This window comes from Galleria mellonella, unplaced genomic scaffold (assembly GCF_026898425.1).
Source record: "Galleria mellonella isolate WM207_F2 unplaced genomic scaffold, CSIRO_AGI_GalMel_v1 utg270, whole genome shotgun sequence".
Lineage (NCBI taxonomy): Eukaryota > Metazoa > Arthropoda > Insecta > Lepidoptera > Pyralidae > Galleria > Galleria mellonella.
In genome coordinates, this window is record NW_026442062.1 from 166353 (window position 1) to 184039 (window position 17687).

The 17687-nt window shown below is 36.0% G+C and overlaps 1 protein-coding gene across 6 annotated transcripts in view; it reads right to left on the reverse strand.

Moving 5' to 3' along the window:
* Positions 1-17687, reverse strand: part of LOC113523131 (trypsin beta) — a 39862-nt gene that overhangs the window by 17144 nt on the left and 5031 nt on the right. For all 6 annotated transcript variants that reach the window (XM_052895346.1, XM_052895345.1, XM_031907661.2 and 3 more), the window contains 3 exons: positions 16657-16788; positions 15302-16224; positions 14186-14342 (listed from right to left, as the gene is read on the reverse strand). In XM_052895346.1, the coding sequence (XP_052751306.1) occupies positions 14186-14342; positions 15302-16224; positions 16657-16710 (1134 nt within the window). In that variant the 5' untranslated portion in view covers positions 16711-16788. The remainder of the gene's footprint in view (positions 1-14185; positions 14343-15301; positions 16225-16656; positions 16789-17687) is intronic.

Here is a 17687-nt window from a genome sequence, read left to right on the forward strand (position 1 = left end):
TGCTGGCGAGACACCAATAACAGTTTGATGGATGAAAGCAGATCAGTTAGTCCATGATAGCGAATTTTACAAGAATAAACCAAGATGTTTTCCAGGGATAACCACGTGGAGTGTATTGCTATTTTTGCCATGTACATTGCTAGCAATGGAGCTGTTAGATCCCCATTATGATTGTGAGTTCTTGTCATTAGAGAAGGATATTTTTGTTTACACTGGCTCATTGACTTTGGCTAACAATAATTAACTGGCTGAGTCACTTGAGCCATTGTGACGGATTTGCCAGGAATTTATTAATATTGTTCCCGAGGGGTTATGAGCAGGACTGCTGAATGGCATTGAAGTAATTAATTAATAATGCAGATGAGAATGGAATCACTTTCATCCCAAAAGTCAGCACTTACAACATACTGAGTATACAATTTCTAAATTATGGTCATAAATTATATATATATATATATATATATATATATATATATATATATATATATATATATATACACATACAATTTCACTGAATATAATAGTCATCAATTTACAAATTTACAAAAATATTTTAAAGCTAGTTGTTTTTGTCGCCACCTCTTGTTTAAGTAATTAATTTTCTTATTTTTCCATCTGTGATCACAATACGATTTATTTAATACCATCAGTTTGTTGCGGGCAATGCCTTCTATCAACAACTGATCGGCCGATGAGTCATTGACCTTCAGCTAGCACCAGACCGTAGCATGTCCAATGCAATCAGTGGCAAATTAAACCAACTTCAACCAACAGTCTCTTAGCGATTAAACATATTTCTTTTATTTTATAATGCTGTGTCATTCACATCAATTGCCTAGTATTCAAACCAGCATGCTTTTGAGGATCATCAGATTAATTAGAGCTAATTATACAGAAAACCCTTTATTTCTAACACTAAGGGAACTTAATGATCGAGAGATAACCAGCAACGTCCCTCTTAAAACATCACCAAAGCCATTACAACAATATGAGGTTTCCAGCCCACTAAGTGAGGGAACTACAGAAAAAAAACTCTTCTAGGGGAGGCCTATGTTCGGCTATAAACAGTTATGATGCCGACAATGATGATGATGATGATAAAGAAAACAAACATCTCTTATAGACGTCCCAAGTACAGTTCCGGGTGATGAGGCTGTAATTCGAATAACTAACTCCAGTTAACGGTAATAAAAATAGGCACATACAACCCAAAGGTTGTCTGGAAAAGATTGCTTAGCGACAAGACTGCCTTTTGTATAACTTCTCATTAAAATTAACTGTATTTATTATTTTATAAATGAGGCAATAAAGTATAAAATAAATAAATAAACACATTCTTTCATAATTATATCCAGAGGTTGTCTGGAAGAGATCGCTTTTAGCGATAAGGCCGCCCATTGTTTTGTCATTGCGATCATTTCTTGTAATAGTTTGTATATATTTATAATAAGTCTTGTACTGTAATCTTTTATCCCCAGAGGGACACTTTATACAAAAGTCGATTGCTTGAATACCTCTGTCCCATTCGTGTTTCAACCGTGAAGCAGTTGTGTTTGCATGGCTGTATTTCGGTTTGAAGGGTGGGATATGGCGTGAATTTACTGGGTACAGAGCAATAACACCTGAGTCCTCAGGAATGGCAACGCATGGGGGGTATCATGGGCGAAACAGTGTACTCTGTTATGTCCGTTGTACTGCTCATGTTTATAGGCGACGGTTACCACTGTTTGCCATTCTAAGTTGTATAAAAAAAAATTAATATTATAGTTTTATAAAGGTACAGTAACTATGGTTTTAGAATTGGGCTCCTAAATAAGTTAATATATTATCGTGTGTTACTGTGTACTCTTTATTGCACTTGTAGTTAAATATATATATATATATATTTTTTATTGTATATATGCATATATATATATATATATATATATATATATATATATATATATATATTAGAATGGCAAACAAGCTGACGGTCCACCTGATGAAAAGTGGTAAAAAGGCACCAAACAGACCGAGCGATTGTTCATCTTCGCCTGTCATCACTCTCTGTTGCCGCGGCAGCGTATTATTGCGTAGGCGGAGTTACTATTCTATTTTCGTCGTTATAAAAAAACAGACTAGAACAATTTAAATGCAATCATTCCTTGAATTGAATTCAGGATCTAGTTCATACAAAGCATGATGCCGTAACCAATCTGGATATCATTCAAAAGACTATGAAGAGGGTAAGGGATTGTTACTAATGAAATATAACAGGGTCTTTTTTTTTTATGGGTGAAAATGGTATGACCCCGCCTGCCGTAACCGGAACCAGTGAAGGGTGATAGATCATAGCCCATCATGATGAAAGAATTAACCATGATAGTTTCCAGGGAGAACCGCGAGGAGGTCGACCTGGTTGGGTATATTGCTAGCAATGGGATTCTCAATCTCCATTACTAACAATCCCTTTCCCCCAATATGACAGAGTCGTTGCTAGCAATATACTCTAACAGATCGACCTCCACGCGGTTCTCTCTGGAAACCATTTTTAATGAATTCATCACGATGGACCAACTGACCTGCTTCATCCTCATCTATCAACCCTCACTGGTGCCTCACCAGCGTATACCGACAGCGCAGACGGGGTTAACGGTATACGCTGGCGGGGCACCAGTGAAGCATGATAGATGAAATTGAAAAGGCAGGTCAGTTAGCTTATCATAATGAATACACCTGGAATTCAGCACGATGGTTTTTTTTTTTTTTGATGGGTGAAAATGGTATGGTAACCCCGCCTGCGCTAACGGGATACGCTGGCGGAGCACCAGTGAAGGGTGATAGATGAGAATGAAAACAGGCCAGTTAGCCCATCATGATGAATTCATCAGGAATTAACCAGGTTTCCAGGGGGACCACGAGGCGGTCGATCTGACGGGGTATATTGCTAGCTATGGAACTAGTCCACATTGTTAACAATGTCCCCCCCCCCAGCATCGTCCAGTTACCATTATTTTATAATGATGTATTAATCAGATTTATAACCCAAATTGTATCTGCTTGACATTTACAATACTCGTACGTGATACAGAAAGCTAATTGGGTGTTATTGTACAACGTATGGCGGCCGCCGCATTCCTGACGCGATATCGCGTTACACATTTTGTATACAGAAATATACGACGCGTTTATTTTCATATCGCGCCGGTCTATTTCCGTGGCCACAGCTCCACATCGCCCGTTCTCGTTCCGTTACGTTATAATGATTCTTTTTTTTTTTTTTAATTTAAACTCTCTATAAGTAAATTTTTTTTATGGGTGAAGTTTTTTTTTTATACAACTTAGAATGGCAAACAAGCTGACGGTCCGCCTCAAGGAAAGTGGTAACCGTCGCCTATAGACATGAGCAGCACCATGGACATAACAGAGTATACTGTTTCGCCCATGATACCCCCCATGCGTTGCCATTCCTGAGGACTCAGGTGTTATTCCTCTGACAGTCAATTGACAAGTCACCAGTGAAGGATGACAGGTGAGGATGATGATAGGTCAATTGGCCCACAGTGACCATTTGAACAAGAAATAACCACTATAGTTTCTAGGGAGAACCGCGTGGAGGTCGACCTGATAGGGTGTATTCCTAGCAATAAAGTTGTTAAATCTCATTACTAACAATCCCTTTCGCCCCTCTATAAGTACATTTTTTTTTTAAATGGATGATAATGGTATGGTAACTCCGTCTGCGCTATCGGTATACACTGGCGAGGCACCAGTGAAGGATGATAGATGAGAATGAAAGCAGGTCAGTTGGCCCATCGTATTGAATTCCACTAAAATTAACCACTATGGTTTCCAGGGGGAACCGCGTGGAGGTCGACCTGATAGGGTGTACTACTAGCAATGGGTTCATTAGACCCCATTACTAACAATCCCTTTCCCCCCTCTATAAGTACAATTAATAAACAGTAATTTTAACAAAAAGTCGTGTTTGTTTTCAATTAAAAATCGTCTTAAAAGTCATCTCTGTCATAAAAAAAAAACAATCATTAAAATCACAATTGACAATTGGCCAAGTTATCAAATAAATTTAATTTTATACAATAGTTCTTTTTTATTTGTTTTTCTAATCTGCTCATTGGCAATTTGTTCTTTATAGAACAATAATCCAATATGCTGTTTGGATATTAGGTTAGAATTTTCTTATTACATGATGAGGCCAATCCATTAACCAGCTCTCAGACTCTGTAAATCTTTCTACCAGTCCTTGGACGCTGTGTCTTTTTAATCGAGAGAAACTAATGCTTCCCGTTTTGATAACTCAAACGACTTCAAAAAGAGTTCTCAATTCTCGTTTGTATTTTTTTTTTTTTATATTTGTTACCTCATAACCCCGTCAGTTAAGAAATAGTGGTCTACCATGAAATGAAATTCCGAATTTTCGGGCTCAATTTCGTTTTTTTGTTCGTACCGAAATCGACTCAGTAAATGGAGCTTAACATTACGTTCATCATAAATCCTATCCTAATAGTCCAAAGGAATATTTTAACATTTTTAATCATTTTAAACGACATGTAATATGTAATTTTAACATCAAACTTCTGTTTCGTTCGTTCCCTGAAATTTCGAAAAATATTTCATGGTAGGCCGTCTGATTTGGAAAATTTGTTTTTAGCTGAAATAATAGACAGATTGGTATCATAGAGATTTTATCAAAATCGCTTTGATATTTTAGTTTTTAAATAAAAAATATATAATAATAACTAGTATTACGACAATTGCAGTCGTTTTTTTTTATTTTGAGATACACAATTTAATTCTATTATTTTGATACAAAAAAAAAATACAAATCGATTTATAACTGAAAGAGTTATGATGTAACAAGCTTAAAAAATACAAACATATTGAATACCTCCTTCTTATTAAAGTCGGTTAAAAATATATTAATTTTCAATTATTATAATGTAATAGTGTACACTAATCCCGGTTAATATTAATTTAAAATGGCGCCTAGATTATTTTTGCACTGTTTTTTCTAACAAAACACATTCGTTCTTACTTTAAATTTAACATTAAACTTGGCATTTACATACAAGTTGGCTGTGTTAATTATTTTCGAAGCCAAATATCCCGTACACTAATCTATATGATAATAAATAGCAACAAATCCGTTGTCTATGGCACAGAACAAACATCGCTGATAGATTTGTACCGATTCCCGCCAAAACGACACTATTTGGCCGCGCTCCATAGTCGACGCCGGTTCGTTTAACAAATTATTGTATACCTACGCAGTAATTCCGCAACGAAATAACGAATACCTATGAGGTAACGATAACTTTGAAATTTCTTTAAATATATAGGTACCAGGCATTTTTTTTTTAATGGGTGAAGACGGAATGGTAACACCGCCTGCGCTATCAGTATACACTAGTGAATGGTGACAAGTGAGAATGAAGGCAGGTCAGTTGGCCCATAGTGACCAATTTTTTTTTAATGGATGATAATGGAATGGTAAACCCACCCGCGCTATCGGTATACACCGGCGGGGCACCAATGAAGGATGATAGGTGAGAATGAAGCAGGTCAGTTAGCCCATTGTGACGAATTCAACAAGAATTGTTCACGATGATTTCCAGGGGGAACCACGTGGAGGTCGACCTAATAAGGCATATTGCTAACAATGGGGCTGTCAAACTCCATTGCTAACAATCCCTTTCCCCCTTCATAGTAACCAATTGAACAAGAATTAACCACTATGATTTGCAGGTGGAACCGCGTGAAGGTAGCCCTGATAGGGCGTATTGCTAGCAATGGTTCTGGTAAATCTTACCCCTAACAATCTCTTTCCCCCTATAGTATTATAGTATCTAAGGCATGGGTAATATCGGTTCCGCTCCGTTTAATTCAATATATATTTTATATATTTAGTAGTGTCCGACCGAACTTTAGGTTTCGGTTTCGGCCAGAAATTTTACTTTCGGCCTTAGTTTCGGTTTCGGCCAAAAATTAGCCCAAACTTTCGGCCGCGCCGAAACTTTGTTTGTGTGTTTATGTTGTGTGTGTGTGTGTCTAATTGAAAGTTGTTTTTTTTAAGGTTACTTCCAAGAGTAAGTCATAATTTTAACATGTTTTTACAGAAAAAGATATATAACATATTTGTTACATACTTTAATTAGTGTTTATTATTACCCTTTAACTATCTGTGTGATTGTGTAAATATAATATAAACGAATAATATGTGTGTGTGTGTGTGAAATGAAAACTGGGTTTAATGAAATGAAAGACTCAATTTTGTGTTTTTGTTTTACCAAAATCGGATCAATAAATGGAGTTTAACATTTCGTTCGTCATACATCCTATCATAATCCAAACGACATGTATTATGTAATTTTAACATCAAATTTCTGTTTCGTTTGGCTCCGAAATTTCAAAAAACATTTCAAGGTAGGCCCTCAAGGCCGAATGTTCGGTTTCGGTTTCGGTTTCGGCTGTAAAACCTGTTCCGGTCGGACACTAATATTTAGTTGCTCTGAACACTGATGACGAAAAAAAGACAGTTGTCAATTCGTCATTTTGTGTGCAAAATTTTAATCAACAAATTAAGGTCTGTTTATTAAAATATTGTAGATAATATGGTTTAATAGATTATTTTATCAGGAAATAATATCGCCAAATAATATAACCAAAATCTCAATTTATGTATTTAAAATTATTTTATTCTTATATAAAATATTATATTATTATTTTCTGTATGAATAAATAATAATACAAATACAAGTACTTAACAAACAAACCAGAGGAATAACACATTTACTGTTGTGTCCTCAGGAATGGCGTGAAATTACGCAGAAGAATAACACCTTAGGGAATGGTATCGTGGACGAAACAGTATACTCTGTTATGTCCATGGTACTGCTCATGTCTATAGGCCACGGTTACCACTTTCCATCAGGTGGGCCGTCAGCTTGTTTGTCATTCTAAGTTGTATAAAAAAAAGAGTAATTTATATCTAATACTATTAATTAGGTGATGAATTTGAAAGATGATATTTTTATCGAAATTTCTCATAAATTTAATAAAATTGTAACTAAACATGTCTGTACGTGAGAGACATTAAAAAATAAATATGGAGACTTAATAACACCAATAGATAGATAGATACATAGATAACCTTTATTACCAGTATTAAGAAAATAAAAAATTAAAACAACAAAAAGAAAAAACAATTAATGTTGCTGGTTGCTGGAGCCGCCTCAGCTGTTGCTATATATGTACAGCTCCAGCGAGATGTACCTATATAGCGCTGATTTTCAGGCGGCCCCTTAAATGTCCAAACAATATTTTTTAGATATTTTTTGAATGAGTAAATGAATGAATGAGTATACTTTATTTGCATTATACAATATAGGAAATAAACAAGACAATTTACAAACGCAACGATACGATTGTATAAGTACAGTGAGGCGGTCTTATTGCTGAGAGCAATCTTTTCAAGACAACCTTAAGGTAATGGACTAATTGTTGTACAAGTAGGTATAATAGTGCTTTATAATTAAAAAAGCATCTTTTGCAGATTAAAAATATATAAAAATTATATACATATATACACACATATATACACAATCACATACATATACATATCAATCAAACAAAATTATATAATCCCATGCATATATGTTAAATATGTACCCAATACTAGGATTTTTATACCAATTTTTTCTGTCTCGATGTACTCGTATGTTCGAGCATTACACAAAAACGACTCGACATTGAAAACTACAAATTAGATGCAACTCTCATAGCTGTATACACGGCGTGGTGTATGTTCTATTTCGATACGCGATCTAAAAGCGGTTAATGTCTAGGGTTGCCAACTTTTTTTACAAGAAACAAAGTATATTTAGGTCCGAGAAGAATATTAAACAGCATTTTAGAATAATGGACAGTAATTTATGTGTTTAATGTTTTAAAACTTATTGCACAACTTATTAATTTAGTCTTTTTTAAAAACTTTTTTTTTTATACAACTTAGAATGGCAAACAAGCTGACGGCCCACCTGATGGAAAGTGGTAACCGTCGCCTATAGACATGAGCAGTACCATGGACATAACAGAGTATACTGTTTCGCCCATGATACCCCCCATGCGTTGCCATTCCTGAGAATTTAGGTGTTATTCCTCTGTACCCTGTAAATTCACGCCATATCCCACCCTTCAAATCGAAACACAGCCGTGCAAACACAACTGCTTTACGGTTGAAACACGAATGGGACAGAGGTACCCAAGCAATCGACTTTTATACATATTTTTTAAAACTTATTACGCAACTTATTAATTATAACTAAAAATAAATAAGAAGCTCATTTTTTATTAAATGAATCTACACTGAGCGCCCTCGGACTGAATAAAAAAAAATTGTGTGAGCCTCTAACACTTATAGTGTTAAGCATTTTGATCCTTGAAACAGTATTTTGTATACTTTATTTTTGTTAAACAGAATATAATGTAGTGAAAAACAGTATAATATTGTTTTAACAGTACAGTTGGCAACCCTATCTGAAATCCACGTGTAAAAAGTAATGGAAAAAAAAGCTAGTCTAAAGTAAACAAGCAAATAACACAAAATTAATTCCAATGACCTTAACATAAATCTAAGATTTCAAATTTCCAACTCTTCCCTTCTCACTTTTATTTTTATTTATTTTTTTTATACAACTTAGAATGGCAAACAAGCTAACAGGCCACCTGATGGAAAGTGGTAACCGTCGCCTATAGACATGAGCAGTATCATGGACATAACAGAGTATACTGTTTCGCTCATGATACCCCCCATGCGTTGCCATTCCTGAGGACTCAGGTTATTTCTCTGTACCCAGTAAATTCACGTGTTGAACACAATCAAAACTTACGCCTACAATCGAAATTTCCACCACTGTTTTACCATTTTCACAGACGTGAAATGTATTTCCGTTATTTTTTGCAATTTATCGTTACCACATTCGGAATTTCGCTCGGTTATGGCCGCCTCTCGAAATTAAAGTCATTAATCTAACAGTATTACTCTGGCACAGTTTGCCATTGCGTCTAGGTATACATTTCGGAAGCTGTCGATGAAACTATATTAATTTTACCGTAATCTTAATTGGCACTTATATTGATCCTGTGGGTAATCATCACCATCATCATCATATCAGCCGTTAACTATTCACTGATGAACATAAACCTTCCCTATAAGAGGAGTTTTGCCACTAGTTTCTACGCCTGGCAGGTGGGTTGTCATCCGCAGTTAGGTTTTGGTGATGTTTTAAAAAGGACCCTCCTGCCTATCCCTCAAGCATTAAATCCCTTTAAAGGGTCCATACCCACTTTGTGCAAGGCGATCACTGCAATCCTATTTTCCTTAACACCCCATTCCATATTGTAATTTGATAATGAACACGAGAAAATATGTGAAATGGCGCGAAATTGAAAGAACTTTTTAAAATAATAAATAAATGTGTTCCAAATTCAAAATAATTAAAAAGTTGAAAAAAAAGAAAAGATTTTATGTAACAGTAGGTATTTATGGCCAGACTAGTTAGATAATTACAATACGTTACTTGACATTAAATAATATACAAATATACTGTACTACGAGGGAGATGATTTACTTAATTAGTAATTTTTTACTTGTAACTTTTTTTTATACAACTTAGAATGGCAAACAAGCTGACAGCCCACCTGATTTAAAGTGGTAACCGTCGCCTATATACATGAGCAGTACCATGGACATAACAGAGTATAAGTATATCACAAAATACAATGAAATTTATATATTTTAATTAAACAGGTATTAATTTAACCTTCACCTAGTCACTTCAAAATGCTTTTTGTTTTTATACCACAAAAGTGGCAAACAAGCACACAGCTCGTTTGATGGTAAACGGTCACTGTAGCCTATAAACAATAAGTAGTGCAAATACATCACAACTACCTTTGACAGTGATAGTTATCACCTTTAAATACAGCCTGCAACACTAGAACTAGAAGTGTCACGTACACATTGTCCACTATAGTATCTAGGGAAAATCTCGGCAAAGAGCTCATCCCACAGCCTGAACATTCGCGGAAGAAATCTCTGAAACCATACCGTACACGATCATTTAGGTTTTAGAATGTGTCAAGATAAATTCCCTCTCTATGACGAGCGGTGCGATAATAAAAGTCTCTGTGTATCCCTCAGAACGCAATGTTTAAAAAAAAAACAACAAATCTAACGATAAATTAAATACAGAACAGTGAATCCCATAAAACGAATAGGTACCATCAAGTCTACAAAACATCGGTATTTATGTCTGAACGTAACAAGAACTTACGTAAACCGTAATGAATGTTTCACGCGGCGGCCGGTGAAATAATAAACTGTGTATAACGCGACGTAAAGCATTCCATTGACGTCATATCCGCAGATGTAAATAATAGCAAACCATCCAATTGTTCTATCATACAATTGAACCGGTTATTAATAGCTTTAATAGTCCTAGATTTACATTAATACAATAATAATAATGTAAAATATGTTGTAACTAACTACATTTTTAATTTTGGGGGGCCTTTCCCCCCAAAATTAAAAATTGTTAGCAATGGAGTTTGACAGCCCCATTGCTAGCAATATGCGCTTGTAACTTTTTTTTTATACAACTTAGAATGGCAAACTGATTTAAAGTGCCTATATAAGCATATTAGGTCGACGTCCACGTGGTTCCCCCTGGAAACCATCGTGAACAATTATTGTTGAGTTTGTCACGATGGGCTAACTGACCTGCTTCATCCTCACGTATCATCCTTCACTGGTGCCCCGGTGGTGTATACCGATAGCACGGCTGGGATTACCATTCCATTATCACCCATTAAAAAAACCTAGCTACATTTTTAAAGAGCATAGTAGAAGGAAAAATAGAGGGTAAAATAGAAAAGAAAAGACCTAAGAATAACTCAGAATAATTATATGGGACAGATAAAGAAAACACTGGGTGTCATGTCGTATAGGGAGATCAAGGATATGGCCTGGGATAGAGCTGGCTGGAAGAAGATGCATGAATTAGTTGCACAGACAAGAGGAAACTCTTAAATGAAAAAAAAAAAGAGAGCTGCATCTAGTAACTTTATCAACAAGAACATATTGTATGTATGTTTTTTTAACGCTTGTTACTCTCATAACTCCGTCAGATATAAACCAATTTGGAAAATTTTACTTTTTATTTGAAAGTATAAATTTACTAATAAGTACCATAGAAATTTTATTAAAATCGATTCAGTAGATTAGATTTTAGATCAAATTAACTGATTTTGCCATAGATGAAGTCGATTTTTTGTGGAAAACAATTTAATTACTCCTACAAAGACATAAAATATATCGTGTCTGGTTAACTTACACAGTATTCAGATATACAAAGTTAGATGTTACTCACGGACAAAGAATGCGCAGTCTACATTGGGAGATTTCTTATGATAACAAATATTGTACGAATTATATGCAAACGATTGCATATTGTAATAAAAAAATGTTACTTGTAAATAGTATTGATTAGTGCTTAACAGCTATATTTATGTTACATGGATTTATACGTACTTTTCTTCGAAAAACAACTGCAAAGCTATTGTTAATCTATGCCTCTAACTATATATTGTGCCCCTAGAAAGATCGCTAACAAGTAAATATTATTCTTAATCTATGATTATATTTTTTATTAAAACAAATGTTTTAAAATTTCATGCTTACTGCCAGTACTTATTTATATAATATCGTGATTTAGTTTGTTCATTACCAGTTGACACTTATCTTTAACACATTTGGCGTACACGCAGAAATTAGAATGAAAAAGTATGGCTATTTTTTATCCAGATCGTGCGGGCGAAGTCGCGAATAAATTAATAAATAAGATTTACCAGAGGGAGACTTTGTACAAAAGTCGATTGCTTGGGTACCTCTGTCCTATTCGTGTTTTAACCGTGAACCAGCTGTGTTTGCATGGCTGTGTTTCGGTTTGAAGAATGGGATATGGCGTGAATTTACTGGGTACAGAGGAATAACACCTGAGTCCTTAGGAATGGCAACGCATGGGGGGTATCATGGGCAAAACAGTATACTCCGTTATGTCTATGGTACTGCACATGTCTATAGGCGACGGTTACCACTTTCCATCAGGTGGGCCGTCAGCTTGTTTAGTATTCTAAATTGTATAAAAAAAAAAAACATTTTTTTGACCTAGATGATTAATTATTTTCGTTTCATCATCTCGTAAGTTCATTGTCTTTCATTATGGAATAGACTAGAAACCAAATAATTCTTTTATTCTCGGTCACGTAAACTCCAGTCGCCGTGGATCGTCAAGAATACACTAACCCATGTTGTTGTTAAAAAGTTTCCTAACAGCTGTGAGCGAAAACGGCGCAGATATATTTTTACTCGCGTTTCACAAATCCGAGCTCGTCCGGCCTCGACCGGATTCTAATCTTCACACTCCACTTTTCCCGGTGACAGCACATTCATTAATTGCACTTGTTTTTTTTTTTTATTGTTTTATTTTTAATAATATTTATATTTTTAAAAGTTTTTTTTTTTTATATAGGTTTGATTTGAACTTGTTTTTTTTAATCTATAATCTTAATAATCACTTTACAAATTAAAGTATCCTTATTTGAACAATAAACTAGATTTGCATACCTACAATTTTAAGGCAATTAAACAGATATCAAAAAATTCTGTTACATGGCCTTTAGAACATCAAATGTCTGTTTAAAATAAATAAATATTTCATTTCATTTCAAAGATGTTTGTATATTAGTTACTGAATCACACTTTACTGATGGAACGTATTTAAAGAAAAGCTGGAACTTACAAAGCAGTACACTATTTTTTATGTAACCTAAAACGATATATAAGCTAACGATCTACCTATAAAAAATCAATCCTATAAGCAATCATTGTCTACAGACATGAAAAGCATTTTAGATATCATAAAATACATTATGATGTCAATGGTACTCCCATGCGATGCCATTTCTGTAAACTAAAATGGTATACCAACGTATCTTACAATTTCACTGCCATAACTTACCTTCCAACTAGACCAGCATACGGCTTTTCATGGGATGCTAATGAAATGGTTACCCCACCTCCGCTTACGCTATACGCTGGCAGGACACCAGGAGGGATAATAGATGAGAATGAAAGCAAGTCAGTTAGCCCATCTAGATAAATTCCATAACAATTAACCACGATGGTTTCCAGGGGGAACCGCGTGGAGGTCGACCTGATAGGGTGTATTAGTAGTAATGAAACTGGTAAATTCGCATTACTAACAATCCCTTTCCACCCATGCAAGTATAGCTGCTTAGCGGTTGAAATACAAGAAAATGTACCCAATCGACTTACGAAAATGTATCTCCTTCCCCTACTTTTGGAGGAAGAGGAATAATACTAATGGGAAATACGAGTCCAATTGCAGATTCCTCTAAAAACCATCATGATTAGTTTCAGGCAAATTCATCATTATGAGCCAACTGACCCGTGTCATTTTGTCGCGAATAAGATCTATCATCTCTTATTGGTGCTCTTTCAGCATAAACCGATAACGCAAGGGAGGTTACCATTCTATTTAGAGTTAATCAAAACTGGTGAATTTCGAGTACGTATCAATGTATCTGTTAACGTGTAGTTATCGTGCCAAATAAAGAAGTGAGACCAAGACACAAAAGCGGTAAACGATCAGTAAACAACACATATCCCGAATGAGGTCACCGGCCACCACGATCGTTGGCAACCAGCCACGTCGCAATAAATCATTGCACCTCTAGACATCGTTTTTTATACGAGTAATCACTGCATAGTTTGTTGATTCTTAAATATATCTACTTTTACAATATCTCATTCTAATCATGTAACACTATCTTTTTTCCTCAACAGAGTGTTAAAATCAGAGCGTGGGACTCTCTCCATGAGAGGAGTCAGTTTGATATAGGGTTTGTTTCGAAATTTCTAGCTTTTGCACAGGCACGCTGTGCTTTGCTGTCTTTGTACCCTTTTACGACATCATGTGATGGAACACAGTATTCTTTCACGGTCACTCAATTAGAGTTCTCCATGCTGATTATTTAGAACGTCTATCTCTGGTTGCATAACTTCACAACCAGTGATTTATCTACCACAATATCATGCACTAACCTGAGTATTCCTAGTGAAACCATAGCCCAAGAAGCGCTCGTCATGAGCAGGCACTGTGTCCGATGCCACGTAGAATGGTTCATACAATAACTCAAAGTTGGTCACGTTGTGACTTACGTGCGTGTCGATGCTCTCGTTCCCTCCACTCGCCTCCCATCTGGAAATTCAATGCATTTCAATAATAAATCTGCGACTCAAGCTCTTGTTATAAGAGTTCGTGGAGAATTGCAGTGGTGAACCCCCGAAATGTACCAGTAAAATTATTAAACGCCGAATATTGGGACTTATATTCGGGTGCTTATATGCGCAAATGACCGAAATGTGCCAGTAAAGTTATTGAATGCCGAATATTGGGACTTATATTTGGGTACTTATATGCGCAAATGACCGAAATATGCCAGTAAAGTTATTGAATGCCAAATATTGGGACTTATATTCGGGTACTTATATGCGCAAATGACCGAAATGTGCCAGTAAAGTTATTGAATGCCGAATATCGGGACTTATATTCGGGTATTTATATGTCCAAATGACCGAAATGTGCCAGTAAAATTATTGAATGCCGAATATTGGGACAAATGATACTTCAGTTATAATAGTCTTTTGAGAGTTTATACATAATACGTTCGGATACAAATAAATAATTCTAAGAATTTTTCGGCGTAAGTGATATCGTATCATTATAATTATTATTCCTCAGAGAATATGAAACAATAACCTAACTGCTCACACAAAGGAATGCATTGAAGCTATTGTTATTTGTTATAGAAATAAATTATAACATGCACGATACAAAATAGTTATATAATTACCATCATATCAATCATTAACTGTCTACTGCTGAGTATAGGCCTTCCCCTATCCTGGACTTTGTCAAAAGTTCCCACACTTGGCAGGCGGGTTGGCAACTGCAGTTAGGCTTTGGTGATGTTTTAAGAGAGTCACTGCCCAACTCTCGACCATTAGTCACCTCTTACGACAGCCACGGGAAAGGATGGGGCGGCCCATTCTACGCCGGGACCACGCGGTATATACTCGGACATATATATCCTATTATAACATGCACGTTACTAAATAGTAATATATTCAAGGCAAAATGATGGCTGACATACTCACTTAGAGAAATTCGAAGCGTACTGGTTGTAAATAAACACCTTCCTATGAAAAGGTATAGCTAATTTATTTCTTGATAGTCTTAATAACTCCGACTTGTTCGCTGGAAAATTTGCTACTCTTCTATCTAGTTCGTATGTGGGCACCACATAAGCACACAACGGGCATTTGGGAGCCGTTGTTAGGAACTTGTCTAATGATTCCGCCATACCTTTCGAAGGCACAATGTCCACATCTACGAGGAAAACGTAAGGAGTTTGACAGTTCCTTCTTGCGAGATTCCGCAGATGATTTTGTGGGTACGGATGTCTCGCTCTCCATGCGACCGTATCGGCCCGTCTTTCTCCCGGTGGTAATGGCATCGCATCACAATCTTTCGCCCAATTCGGCATACTTCCTGGCGTTCCTGGTCTCTCTGCTGGCGTAGCGGCATGAAGTGCCAGCCGCGAGTATATTTCTGGTTGACAACGAAATAACCAAGTAGCGAATGCTCTCAAAAGTCTTAGCTCATCTCCAGCGACAAATACAGCGACAGATATTGGCCCGGACCAATGAGCTGCTATCCGTAACAATTCGTGTAGCCTCTCAATTGAACTTTGGGTAGCTAAACAGACACGCCGATTGCCTGATATTTCTGCATACATATCTCCGACCGTAGCGTAATCAAACATTCGAAAGGACCTAGAACCGTCCCACCTTCCAAGTCTAAGGTCCAGTCTCGATATGGGGTCATCGTCCATTACAATATTAGGGGCAGTGTCGATACAGGGCTCGCAGGATGACGTTTCTGACGATGGCGGCGGTGAGGGCGTGTTTACGGCGGGACAGGGTTGAGGCCGCAGGAGCCACACGTTGGCTGCCGCGTTATAAATGACTAGCGCTACAGCCGTGATGGTGACCACACTCCATTGGCAGCGCCAGCGCCACTGTTGACAAATTATTTTGATTATATACTAAATGTGGAACCATTTTAGACACCTTTGTGAAGTTTGTTGTAGTGGTAGGCCTATATAACTTTCCTAAAATATGGTTCAACGCAATTATGACTAACTGTTTTATCATATTTACCCTACTACCTATCTGTACCTATCTAGTCTGTTCAAGATTACCATGGTTGATTATAAAATTTTATATTTTTACGCGGTACCTACATTTATTTAATAGAAGTGGTATTAAATTAAGTGTTAAAATTTAGCCATTTTTATTTACAATTCCATGATAGACTTTCATCAAAAGATCTCGGCTATTTTTTATATGAAATTAAATTATATATTTATGTACATGTAAATCTATTTAATTATAGATTCTAATGGTAAATTAATACATACAATCATCGCTTACTGTTAATATTCACTTACAATTTTATCCCTTCGCAGCTTCGCCATCGGTCGTATGGGCACAAAATAACCCATTGAATTGTTTTTAGGCCAACATCATCTATATTCAATACTTATAAAGTTCATTGTTGTATTAGATAAAATCACTGTAACCTGCGAACAATTACATAATAATCAGTAATATTATATATTGAATACGTTAAAAAAATACGCGTCAGTCAGGCCTCGAATTTGTTCTTTTTTTTAAAATCCATTAAGCCAAACATTAGCACTGTATAGTATTTTATTAGGTGATTCCTTATTTTTTATAAAATGTTAGTTAATTTTAGTGGTCGTCACCAATACAAAGCAGTACCAGGGGACTTTAACAGAAAAGTCGTTTGCTTGGTACCATGCTGTGCCATTCGTGTTTCTACCGTGAAGCAGTTGTGTTTGCATGGCTGTGTTACGGTTTGAAATATGACGTGAATTTACCCTACAAGAGGAATAACATCTGAGTCCTCAGGTGGGGGATATCATGGACAGCGAAACATTTATACTCTGTTTTTTAAATCCAGTACAGAACATTAGCGATGGTTACCATTTTATCAGGTGGGCCGTCAGCTTGTTTGCCATTCTAAGTTGTATAAAAACAAAAGTCCTGTGAGCTGCATAAGCAACTACCAGCATTACTGTAGGCATGGATAATATGAATATTTATCCGGTATCTATATATTTAGATCCTCCTTGCATTAATAACGGAAAAAAGGTCAATACCCATTTCGATATCGTCCACATCGGTCGAGTATCTATTTTTGATTATTTTGAAAGTCTGTTATCCAATATTTCTTTTTGATAACAGACTATTTATATATTCGTTATTGGATCAGTAAATAGATATTATAACTGAAATATACAGATATTGCTATATAATACCCACCCCTACATTACAATGTCGGCTTTTGATGTTTTTATTTAATGGGTAATAATGGTATGGTAACCCCGTCTGCGCTATTGGTATACACTGGCGGGGCACCAGTGAGGGATGACAGATGAAGATGAAAGTAGGTCAG